Here is a 12,483-nt window from a genome sequence, read left to right as displayed (position 1 = left end):
CCCCTGTTCACACACATCACCTGCGGAGTGGTCTGTAAGGAACGCAGACATGTGAAGCAGATATCAGGATTGGAATAAATGGCTGCAGTATTTCAGGAGCAGCGGCACACGCTGCTGTCCTGGGTGCTGTGGCAGAGGCAATTCATTACTGCAATACCACACACGCCCGCCAGGCGCTTGTGCTGCTGCTGCTCACCCAGGGCCTAAATTGGTGACTTAATTATCTTATTTCACCTATGGCAAAGAATGAGTTAATTACAACCATCAGATAAAGGCCACAGCCCCATTATCAGTATTCGGTCAGTATTTTTTCTCAGGAGTGGGAGCCAAAACCACGTGAGGAACAATCAGAGAAAAGGTATAATAGAAACAAGTCACCAATTCTGTATTTATCACCCACTCCTGAGAAAAAATACTGACTGAATACTGACCGAATACTGATAGTGGGGCCGGGACCAAACCGTGAGCTTGTCCATGCGATCAGGCGGCTACACAAACATGGCCGCCAACCATAACAGCACAGAAAGCGAATGAAGCATTTCTAGCTCTAGATCCTCAGAAGTCAATATGTGACGTGACAATTTTTTCCCACGCGCCTTTGCTGGATTTTTCTCGCGATATTTCGCGATCGCTGATTGCTGCATGTTTACATTACTTCTATCGACCAATCACACGAGAGCTTAGAGTGGACACAGTTTGATTGAAGACTTAACGCCATTGGTTGACAGGACAGCAAGTTCCGTTGTGCTGAGCCGTTAAGCCAATAAGAAGTGAGCAGTCATAAACGTCCTGGCCAATAAGAAGACGCGAAGCGATATTTAAAATCGATTCAGTGGTAGGCGGAGCAGAAGTCGTAGCGCCTTGTGATCGAGGAGGTCGCGGCTGGTTAAGCGGAGTTTTAACGTGTGGATTTACTGTGTTCTAGAGAGATGGCAACACGCCGTGCTGCTGTGAGTACCGCGGCGTTCTTCCCGGTCTATGGAGTCAGCGGTCCCAGCCTGTGCTCCTCCTGCAGCCTGTGCTCGGGGAGGTGTCTGCCAGTAATGGAGGGCCTGGTATTCCCGGCACAGCGGCTTTCCTGTTGGTAGTGGAGACCCCTCCTACCTGCTAATAATAATAATAATAATAATACCGGGGTGGAGTGTGGGCTCGGCTTATTAGAGACAGAGCCCCCCCAGGCACTCCATCTTGCCTGTCATTAGTGGAGCCCCCTCCTGCCTGGTGTTGGTGTGGGTGCTTGGCTGCCCCCTGCCTGTGGAGGGCGTTACTGCTCGTACTGTCATGTGCCGTGTGGTGGTAGACTCTCTGCTCCTCCATGTAGTGCGGCTGATTCTCTTCTGCATTGTCCCTGGTGATTGTGGGTATTCCCAGTAACTCTGGTCCTCTACCAGTCCAGGGCCTCTCTCATACCTCTGAGGCTCTTGCTCATCCTTAGTGTGCTGGGTTGTTTAGTGTCTAGAGATCACTGACAGGCCCAGCCATGGTGTGAAGGGCACACTAATGCTTGATATAGTTGCCCACCCTGAGCTGGCTTAGGCACTCGCCACCATACATGTGTGCTTGTTCTCAGCGGGTGCCTGCTGCCATGCCTTGTGTTTGTATATCTTCGTTCAGAAGACATTGGGGATGTTGCAGTATGTCCCCTGATTCTCCTCCCCAGCTGAGTCCATTAGGAGTTCTAGATCCTGCCATACATAGATCTTTCTCCATACATTGTGTAATCAGTGCAGGATAATCTCACTACAGTGCTGTTTGTGTATCTATATCTCTGGTCTGTCTAAAAATGGGTAATGGCTGCCCTGCTATTAAGATTATCCATGATGTGGTGTAACTAGAAGTGATTATAGTGCTATAGGACTCAGGATACTTAAAGGGCTGTTCTAGTTTCTACTGTTGCTTGCAGGGCTGATATCATGTTGCCAGCTCAGCAGCTCTACCCTTGTAGATAAAATGTCCCACTCTGAGCAACTGAAATCAGTGACTGACTGTTGCCATGAATTAGCACTGATACCTGGAGCATTAGCAGACACTTGGCTGTGGCCCTGGGGAGAAGTAAAGCACTCTTCTTGAGGGCACTCACTCAGTTGAGCTGTCAGTAATTTGCTCTTATAGAGACTGTTTGAGCAGCCATTCTGTACTGACAAGTCTCACAACTCAGTGCTTCATGGTGGGTTAATCATTTAAGTCTGACAGCTTTGGCTTCACTGCAGTAGAGAAGGGTGGAGATAGATGGCAGATGTGTATATGATTTGTCTCTACCATGAAGCACCTAGTGCCTGTACTTAGTTTGAACAGCCATTCTGTGCTGGCAGCACAGTGGTTAGCACTGCAGCCAGTTCAAATACCACCAAAGACAACATCTGCAAGGAATTTGTATGTTCTCCCTGTGTTTGTGTGGGTTTCCTCCCACACTCCAAACTCATACTGATGGGGAATCTAGATTGTGAACCGCAATGGGGACAGCCAGGATGTATGTAAAGCGCTGCAGAATGTTAGTGCTATATAAAAATAAAGATTATAAAAAATACAAATCAAGACAGTCTTTAATGACTTTTGCACCTACTGACTCTGAGCTCTGCATAGTTTTCCTACTAAGGTTGTTTAATAAAGCCTCTTACCCGATGGCTTTAGTGTCAGACTACTGGTGTTCTTGTATTTCAATCTCGGGAGCTTCATTCCATATAGAAGACTTAAGGGGGTTTTCCAGGTAGAAAATATTGATGCCCTATTCTTTGGGTACAGCAGACTGAGATTGGTGGAGTTGATCAGTGTCAGTTTCCCACCAATCAGCTGAAAATGGCTTCTTTGACTAGTAGCTGAGCTGCAGTATCCCGGACTTGCGTTGAGTAGCTTTGCTCCCTGTGTTTCCACCTGGTGACTGCCTGAGCTGTCTTCAGCTGATTGGTGACTGTATCAGACTCCATCTGACCTCATAATAATGACCTATCATGCAAATGGAGATCTTGCACTGAAGTCTGAGCTCTACACTCTAACCCTATACTAATCATGTCTCTTCAGGTTTCCCATGAATCTGACAATGCTATAGCAGGAGCTATGAGATCTAAAGCCCATTTGAATGTGAGGAGAGCTGCTCTGGGAGAAATAGGAAATAAGGTGACAGTGCGTGGAAAGCAGCCTACTGTAAAGGTGGGTGACTTGCGTTTAAAATGTACCTCTAATGAAGAATGAGATTTGCTTTCCATTGTAATTGAAATAAGCTTCAGATGTGCTAATGTTCTACACTGCAGAGTCCTAACCTGATGGCAATGCTCTAGTAGCAGAGTCCTTCTCTCTTCTGGCATCCATAGCCAACACAGTGAAGCTTCCTGCTGGCTAGATGAGGAGTGTGGCACTGCTGTGTTCAGACTGTCAATGTACCTCATTAGGGTTCTCAAACTGAAGCCTATTATAATTACTGCACTATAGTGACTTTTAAAGCTGATATCTAGATGTTTGATCTGTTGTAGAACATGATGCTCACTTTTATTTTCGGCAGAACTCTAATGCAGTGACGAAGCCAACCAAACCAGTAACTAAAGTGACAAATGTCAATGTGAAACCAAAGGCTGTCCCTGTGACTATGATTGAAGCTCCTGCAAAGGTAAGTTTCCAGTCATGGAGGACCAGGTCTCTTACAGAAAACAAGGGAATGGGTTGACTTCCATGGGCAAAGACACCTGTGACCTCAGCCCCTGCTCCTTGTTACTCTGTACAAACTCTAATTATAAAGGTAAGTCTTTTAATTTTAACTTGTCTTAATTTCAAGGAAACCTCCCCAGTTCCAATGGATGTGTCTATGAAAGAGGAAGAGGAGCTCTGTCAAGCGTTCTCTGATGCTCTGAATAGTGTGGCAGATATTGATGCAGAAGACGGTGGAAACCCACAGCTGTGTAGTGAATATGTAATGGACATTTATAAGTACCTGAAAGAACTGGAGGTAGGTGTTTGCCTGAACACACAAGTTAACCCTTTGTTTAACTTGTGGGTGGGAACTCATCTTTGCATTCTGGTCAGTAGCAGAACTTGTGACTAGCTTTATCATCTTACCGTGTCAGCTAGCAATGGGCTTGTTCTGCAGTGTACACGGACTCTTTTTTTTAAAATTTTTTTTAATAAAGGGAACAGCTTCTTTTGAGCAAGCAGTGCTGAGTAGCTGCTCTGGGGGCTTTGCATATAAATGACTGGGGTCATCCAGGAAACAAGATGTAAGCAGTTAGCTGCTGTAGTTAGTGGATTGGAGAGAAGCGGCTTTTATCTCAGGAGTTGTGTTCCAGACTGGGGAGTTATCTGATCAACAATGCCTGAGTATGTTCTATAGTGTCCTGTCAAGAAGATGTATGATAAAAGCTTTCATAGAGCCACAGCAGATGGAAGAAACAAGTTAATTGCAGACTTATTTTCATAACATTAAGACTCCCTCCCTCTTAGTGCTGCATGCCTGCACTCATATTTGTAGCATCAACACATGTATATGATCAGTAATGTGTATGCAGAACATTTTCAACTGAAGTAGGGCATATTCTGTATATTGCAGCACCTGTATATTGCAGCACCATCTAGCCATCAGTGCTGTGTATTCTTCCCTTTCCCCATGTGTGGCAAATCAAACTATCCAAGTCTTCAGTATAATCTCTGGGACAGTAATACTGGCATAAAACCTAGTGACTTCCTTGTTAAACTGGATCTATAAGACTTGAGCTATTAAACACTGCCGTCTCGTCTCTAAAACAGTGCCCACATGTAAACTGACTATCCTGTGTCTGCACTTCTCTAGCTCAAGCAGCCAATAAAACAAAGATATTTGGAAGGAAAGGAGGTAAATGAACGCATGAGGGCAATCTTGGTTGACTGGCTAGTCCAAGTTCACTCCCGATTCCAACTGCTTCAGGAGACTCTGTACATGGGTATAGCCATAATGGATCGTTTTCTTCAGGTAGGTGCTGGCTTTGTCCTCATCACCCCAATCTCCCACCATCAGTCTGACTAATGGTTTTCTGTACATAGGTTCAGTCCATCTCTCGTGGAAAGCTTCAGTTGGTCGGTGTAACTGCACTTCTACTGGCTTCAAAGTATGAAGAAATGTACAGCCCAGAGATCTCCGACTTTGTTTACATCACAGACAATGCTTATACTGCATCTCAAGTTAGAGAAATGGAAGTTCTAATGCTGCGTGAGCTGAACTTTGACCTTGGCCGTCCACTACCACTTCACTTCCTGAGACGTGCGTCAAAATCCTGCAGTGTAAGTTTCCATTAACCTTTTGGGGAAGAATGGTGGGCTCTTGGTCTTGCACAAAATGCATTCAGTTTTGAATGCTGTTAGAGCTGGGAATAGATCCAAAAAATTAATCTAGTCTTCGCTATGTGCACACATCCAAGAATTGCAGCTGGAAAGCCTTTTCTCCATTTAAAATGGGTGAAAAGGCTGAAATGACATTGCTTCAAATCTGCATGGGGAGTGTTCGTGAGACTATAGAAACCTCACTCTTTCCTGGGACAGTAAAATGTTGCATTGTTTGTGGGGAACACTACCTGTGAGCTTAGGTTGGTGTTGTCATCTGCATAAAGACTGGCCTTATCACCTGACTTTGACAGCCTCACATATGCCTTTGATGCAAAAATTGGGTCAAAACCCATTGCCAGGCCATGCTGTGTAAGCAGGAAAGACCATCAGAATTGTGTAAGTCTTCAATTCTTGCATTGTGTGGAGAGGATTCCTGAAACTGAGCCTTCTTACATCTGTTCTCTGCAGGCTGATGCTGAACAGCACACGCTCTCAAAGTATCTGATGGAGCTTACCCTTGGTGACTACGATATGGTCCACTTCAGACCTTCTGAAATAGCATCAGCTGCACTGTGTCTGGCACAAAAGGTCCTTGATGAGGGCAGCTGGGTAAGTCTCGTGTATTTGTCTTATGGTGGAGTGATAATTTAATCATTGCCTTTTAGAGTTATCAAAATATGCAAATCACTCATGCATAGTTCAATCTCTTCTAGGGAGCAACACAGCATCACTACACTGGGTACCTTGAGGAAGACTTGTCTCAGATCATGAAGCACATGGCTAAAAACGTTACAAAAGTCAACAATAACAAGACAAAGCATGTGGTAAGCTTTAGACTAAACTGCTGAGTTTTGGCAAGTAGAGCAACACTTGGTTGTCACTGTTTTTATTTTTTATAGGCTGTAAGAAACAAGTATGCCAGCAGTAAGCTAATGAAGATCAGCACCATCCCTCAACTGTTATCTCCATTGATTACGGACCTAGCTGCAAGTCTTTCTTCCTAACACAGCATGAGGACTACCACTTTATGCACTTTTATAACACTGCCATTTCAGGCATCAATGCTGCTGAATCTGTAAATACTGTTTTTATAACTTTTATTGTTGTGAGCTTTAAGCAACTGCTGGAACATCTGTTAAATAAACTTTTATATTGATTCTAGTGGCCTTAATTCTAAGCATTGCTACTATGGTTCAGAGATGCTATAATCTGTAAAGTTAGGGTCATTTCCTTTTAAGTGAACCTATATTTTGGGCCATTATGGCTCTTAGGAGGTGGGGGGGGGGGGACTCCTTCCTGGTGTCTGAGCATGACCTGCATGTTGAATTCAGCAGCCCCAGGGCATAGACTGCAGTCAGTGTCTGCCTCTCCTACATTGGTAGTGCTCTGAGCCATGTTAGTGTAACGCCTTATTCAGACATCCCTGCATTAGGCATCTGAAGGAGACTTGACCCTTGCAGAGCTGTGTATGTATTACCAATGTGTGGTGAACCCAGAGCTGCATGTGCCACCCTCCACATCACTAACCCCCAGCGCACATGCTGCAAGAAGCAGTACCAACTCTCAATCTGCAGTACCAGTTGGCACCAGTGACACTGTTCATCTCTGTATCACTTTGCAGTCACCAGTGTCACTACACTGTAATCCTAAACATATCCTCTTGCAAACACCCAGGCATGGAGTGACATCATACACATGCAAGCAAATCCCACCCACTTCTACTGCAGTCATAATGCAAGATGGCACACTAGGTTTTCATAGCAAATTTCAGCAGCTGCTCCTAGTGTTATAAAATCAATGCTAAAGTTTACAGATATTTTCCACTTTAAGTCAGTTTTTTTTTTAAATAAATATAGATAGATTTTTTTTTTTTTTACATTCCCTTTAAGCTTTTTTTAAAAAATATAATGCATTCAGCAGAGGGCACAGACTTTTGATAAGATGTTTCAAAGCTCCTTAAAGGTGTTGTCTGGGACTTTATCCCTATGAGGCTAAGAACATACAGGCAGGTAATTGCTCTGAGCTGGCAGAGACCTGCACTGGGCAATGCAGGTAGCTAGCAATCTGACTGCCCTTGCCAGTGATTCTGTACCTTAATTTGAACTCCAACAGATCAGCTTTGTCTTCCACATTGTCAACAAGGACTCACTGCCTGGAAGAGAATCTGCTACTGCCATGATGTCACAAGGAGCTGTGCCAGTAGAAATTGGTGCTGGGCACAACATGCCAGTAGCTGGCATTTTCCTGGCTTAAAGTTCTAAGTCCCAGATAAAACCTACAATTAACTTATGCAAAGCTTGTTGGAATGACTGACTGCCAAGCAGGGATTAAACATGGTAAACACATTCTTCATGAAGATCCATATTTAACATGGATTTTGCTGTGTGCCACAAACACCAGTCACACTGAAGAGGATTGTGTATTCGCCTCTCCTATGGATGGAGGGTTGTAATCAGACAAGGTATACCAAATGTACTTTGCAAAGACTGTTCAAAGTACTTTAATGTTACGTCTTGTGTAGGGAAGCTGCATGGTTAAGGGTTGCATGTTGGCAGTTTAAGCATCTAAATGCTAAGATCCCAACATCAGTTGTGACATTAACAAGATGCATTACATGCAGATTGTGCAATCAAAATATGTCAAGCTGGTGGATCATGTATCTGTCAAGTGTAGCATGGCTTAACCCCTTAATGACATTGTTCGTAATGGTACATCCCTGTGCCCTGGTACTTATGGACCAGGTATATACTATTACGTGCAGGCGTGATCACTGCCTGGTGTCAGCTGATGCTGACACCATGTGCCGAGCAGTCCTGCACTGCTCCCGGCACATTAAACCCCTGAAATGCTGCAATCGAAGTCAAGTAGCACTACCAGGGCAGGTAGAGGTAAGAGCGCCCCTCTTACCTTGGATCAGAGACCCTGCACTATGGCATGGGGCCCAGATGTCATGGCAACATCCGGGTCACCAGGAAGTTAGATTGTGCTCAGTACACAATCATAGAATGGTAGAGTTGGAAGGGACCTCCTGGGTCATCTGGTCCAACCCCCTGCTCAAAGCAGGATTCACTAAATCATCTCAGACAGATGTCTGTCCAGCCTCTGTTTGAAGACGTCCATTGAAGGGGAACTCGCCACCTCTCGTGGCAGCCTGTTCCACTCATTGATCACCCTAACTGTCAAAGTTTTTTCTAATATCTAATCTGTGTCTCCTCCCATTTAGTTTCATCCCATTGCTTCTAGTCTTTCCTTGTGCAAATGAGAATAAAGATGATCCTTCTACAATGTGACAGCCCTTGACATATTTGTAGACAGCTATTAAGTCTCCTCAGTCTTCTTTTTTGCAAGCTAAACATTCCCAAATCCTGCAACCGTTCCTCATAGGACATGGTTTGCAGACCAGTCACCATTCTGGTCGCTCTTCTCTGAACTTGCTCCAGTTTGTCTGTCTTTTTTAAAATGTGGTGCCCAAAACTGTACACAGTATTCCAGATGAGGTCTGACCAAAGAGGAGTAAAGACCGATAATGACTTCACGTGATCTAGACTGTATGCTTCTGTTAATACATCCCAGAATTGTATTTGCCTTTTTTGCTGCTGCATCACACTGTTGACTCATGTTCAGTCTATGATCTATTAGTATACCTAAGTCTTTTTCACATGTACTGTTGCTTAACTCTATTCCTCCCATTTTGTATATGCTTTTTTCATTTTTATTGCCCAGATGTAGTACTTTGCAGTTTTCCCTGTTAAAAACCATTCTGTTGGTTGCTGCCCACTGCTCCAGTTTATTTAAGTCTTTTTGAATCCTCTCTCTCTCTTCTCTAGTATTAGCTATCCCTCCTAGCTTTGTGTCATCAGCAAATTTAATCAGTTTACCCTCAATTCCTTCATCTAAATCATTGATAAAGATGTTGAACAATACAGGTCCCAGGACGGAGCCCTGTGGTACCCCACTTGAGACATTCATCCAGCTGGATGTGAAGCCATTTACAACCACCCTTTGAGTCCGATCACTAAGCCAGTTATGAATCCACCTAACAGTTGCCTGGTCCAATGCATACTTGGTCATTTTTTCAATAAGGATGGTGTGAGATACTTTGTCAAATGCTTTGCTGAAGTCAAGATATACTATATCTACAGCATTTCCCTGATCCACCCAGTCAGTGATTCTGTCATAGAAGGAAATTAAGTTAGTCTGACATGACTTGTTAGTTACAAACCCATGCTGACTCTGGTTAATCACTTCATTCTTATCCGTGTACTTACATACATGTTGTTTAATAATTTGTTCAAAGATCTTTCCTGGTATAGAAGTCAGACTCACCGGCCTATAGTTCCCTGGGTCCACCTTCTTCCCCTTTTTGAAGATAGGAACAACATTTTGCTCTTCTCCAGTCTTCTGGGACTTCTCCTGTTCTCCAAGAATTTTCAAAGATTATGGAGAGTGGTTCTAAAATTTCTTCTACGATCTCCTTCAGTACTCTGGGGTGTAATTCATCTGGACCTGGAGACTTGAACTCATTTATGTTAGCTAAATATTCCCTCACAATCTTTCTGTTTACAGATAACTTGGATTCCTCTATTCCTTTAAAAGGACAGTGAAGATCAGTTGATGTTACATTTTCTTTCTGAGAGAAAACAGATGCAAAATAGGAATTAAAAAGTTCGGCCTTCTCAACATCCTCTCTTACCATTTCTCCATTTTCATCCTGTAAAAATCCTATAGCATCTTTGACTTTTCTTTTACTTTTGACATACCCCCAAAATCCTTTTTTATTGCTTTTGACATCTCTTGCAAGCCTTAATTCATTGTCAGCTTTAGCTAACCTGATACGTGCCCTGTAGGATCTGCAGACTGCATTATAATCTTCTTTAGATATGCCTCCCTCTTTCCATTTAATAAACATTTCTTTCTTTCTTTTTAGCATGTGTTTAAGTTCATCCATCCTGGTTTCCTTAAATGCTTCCCATTCTTCCTACTTTTCGATATTGTTAACGATTGTGCTTTGAGAATCTCATTTTTAAAAATTTCCCATCCTTCCTGGACATTTTTGTCCTTAAGGACATCCAGCCATTGGATCCCTCCTATTCTCTTTCTGAGTCTCTTAAAATCTGCCTTTCTAAAATCTAACCTTGAAGTTTGAGTCTTCACATGTCTTCCTCCTCTAGTTATCCAAAATTCTATAATAGCATGATCGCTGCCTCCTAGGGTCCCAGCCACCTTTACCTCCTCAACCATTTCCTCCCTGTTTATAAGGATTAGATCCAAAGTAGCAGATCCCCTTGTTTTCTCCCCTACCTTTTGGAAGATAAAGTTGTCAGCAAGAGAGGATAAGAATTTGCTTGACCTGTTAGTTTTACTTGAGAGAGATTCCCAACAAATGTCTGGATAGTTGAAATCTCCCATGACCACTACGTCATATTTTTTGGAGAACTTGGTCATTTGATACATAAAGAGTTCATCCATATCTTCAGCTTGCCCAGGTGGCCTGTAGTAAATGCCTACAATGGTGTCCTTTCCGTTGTTCTCTCCTTGTATTCTTACCCAAACAGTTTCCACAGAACTCCCAGTCTCTGAAGCTTCAATCTCTGTGCAGATATACGCTTTTCTAACATACAATGCAACACCTCCTCCTCGTTTATCAAGTCTGTTTCTTGCAAATAAGTTGTATCCTTTTAGCCTTGTATTCCAATCATGTGTATCGTCCCACCAAGTTTCAGTGATTCCAATGACATCATATTCCTTTTCCTGCATTAGTAGTTCCAATTCTCCTTGTTTGTTGCCCATGCTTTGTGCATTTGTATAAAAACATTGTAGTTTGTGATTGGTTTCTCTTCCTCCCATATTTTTATTATTTAGATTTTTTTGTCTTTGTTCTTCTTTTCCACTTCCAGTAGCAGAGATCTCAATAGTATTTGTCAGCTGTAACTTGTGCCAGTGCAGAGCTGACAGCTTGCATAGCACAGGGATACTGCATCTCTAGGCTATGCAAGCGATCAGCCTGCCAAAAGAAAGTCCCATAGTGGGACCAAGTGAAAGTGTCAGTAACAAAAAAAAAAGATTGTAAAATTAGAATGATAAAAAAAATATATTGTACCTATAAAATATTATGGCAAAAACCAAAATGGTACACATCTTTGGTATTGTCTCATCCAGAACAACCTGACCTATAAAACTGTCCCACTAGTGAACACTGTAAAAAAAAAAAAAAAAAAAAATGGAATAACACTATCAAAAAAGACAAATGTAAATAAAATGGTACCACTGAAAACGTCCCACAAAAAACAAGCCACCATAAAGCTCCATAAGCCGAAAAATAGTGTTAGCTCTAAGAATAAAGCGATGCAAAAAAATTTTTTGCTATTATATGTAAAAGCGCCAAAACAAATTTTAGTATCGCTGTAAACGTACTGACCCAAAGAATAACACTGCCTTATCAATATTGCCACACGTGGAACAGCATAAAAAAATCCAGAATTTTTTTTTTCTGCTTACCAAAAAATTGGAACAGAAAGCGATTCAAAAAAATGTCACGTGCCGGACAATGGTACCAATAAAAACATCAACTTGTCCTGCAAAAAGCAAGCCTTACACAACTGTCTGCAATATGGAAAAATGATTGCAAAAACTAGTCTTTGCAAAAAAGCATCTTTTAGTGTGTGCAGCTGCCAAACAAAAACCCGATTCTGCATTTGGTATCGCTGTGACTGCACCGACCCGAAAAATAGTCATCTAATAATTTATACCGCACGAGGAACGGCGTTAAAAAAACAAAAACAAAAAAACCCGCTAGGGTTGGGATTTTTTTTCAAAAGTAAAGCAAAAATAAAAAATTGACGATATGGCGACTAGTGATGAGCGAGTATGTTCAGTTAACCCTTTCGCCGAGTATACTCGGCCGAGCACCGAGTATTTATAGAATGCTCGGGCTTTAAGTTTTCCTCGCTCCGTGAACATGATTTGCGACTGTTAGACAGATTTAATACATGCGAGGAATGCCTGTTTTTCCAGCATTCCTCACATGTATTAAATCTGTCAAACAGTTGCAAATCATGTTCATGGAGCGAAAGGGTTAACCGAACATACTCGCTCATCACTACTTGCGACTTGAGCACCTGCGATACTCTGTACTTTCCAAGCACCCGATGCAAACTCAAGTGACATACTTGAGTCTCTGCCCCATGTTTTAAACAAGCC

General features: G+C 42.6%; 1 protein-coding gene across 1 annotated transcript; it reads left to right on the top strand.

Annotated features, from left to right (window-relative positions):
• The first annotated feature begins 666 nt into the window (after window positions 1–666).
• On the top strand, window positions 667–6,439 carry LOC141165190 (G2/mitotic-specific cyclin-B2-like). The gene is made up of 9 exons (XM_073650824.1): window positions 667–950; window positions 3,019–3,147; window positions 3,497–3,601; window positions 3,767–3,937; window positions 4,775–4,933; window positions 5,005–5,241; window positions 5,752–5,892; window positions 5,997–6,107; window positions 6,183–6,439. The coding sequence occupies exons 1-9, from the start codon at window positions 930–932 to the stop codon at window positions 6,285–6,287; spliced, it is 1,179 nt and encodes a 392-aa protein (XP_073506925.1). The 5' UTR covers window positions 667–929; the 3' UTR covers window positions 6,288–6,439.
• Window positions 6,440–12,483: the final 6,044 nt, after the last annotated feature.

Source organism: Phyllobates terribilis, unplaced genomic scaffold (genome assembly GCF_046119375.1).
Source record: "Phyllobates terribilis strain yellow unplaced genomic scaffold, ASM4611937v1 Scaffold_11__3_contigs__length_659146591, whole genome shotgun sequence".
Taxonomy (NCBI): Eukaryota; Metazoa; Chordata; class Amphibia; order Anura; family Dendrobatidae; genus Phyllobates; species Phyllobates terribilis.
This window is presented reverse-complemented; position numbering and strand designations above follow the sequence as displayed.

Coding starts and splice junctions, on each gene's coding strand:
- LOC141165190 (XM_073650824.1), top strand. CDS start 930: ATGGCAACACGCCGTGCTGCT. Junction 3,938..4,774: donor AGTACCTGAAAGAACTGGAG/GTAGGTGTTTGC, acceptor GCACTTCTCTAG/CTCAAGCAGCCAATAAAACA. Junction 6,108..6,182: donor ATAACAAGACAAAGCATGTG/GTAAGCTTTAGA, acceptor TATTTTTTATAG/GCTGTAAGAAACAAGTATGC.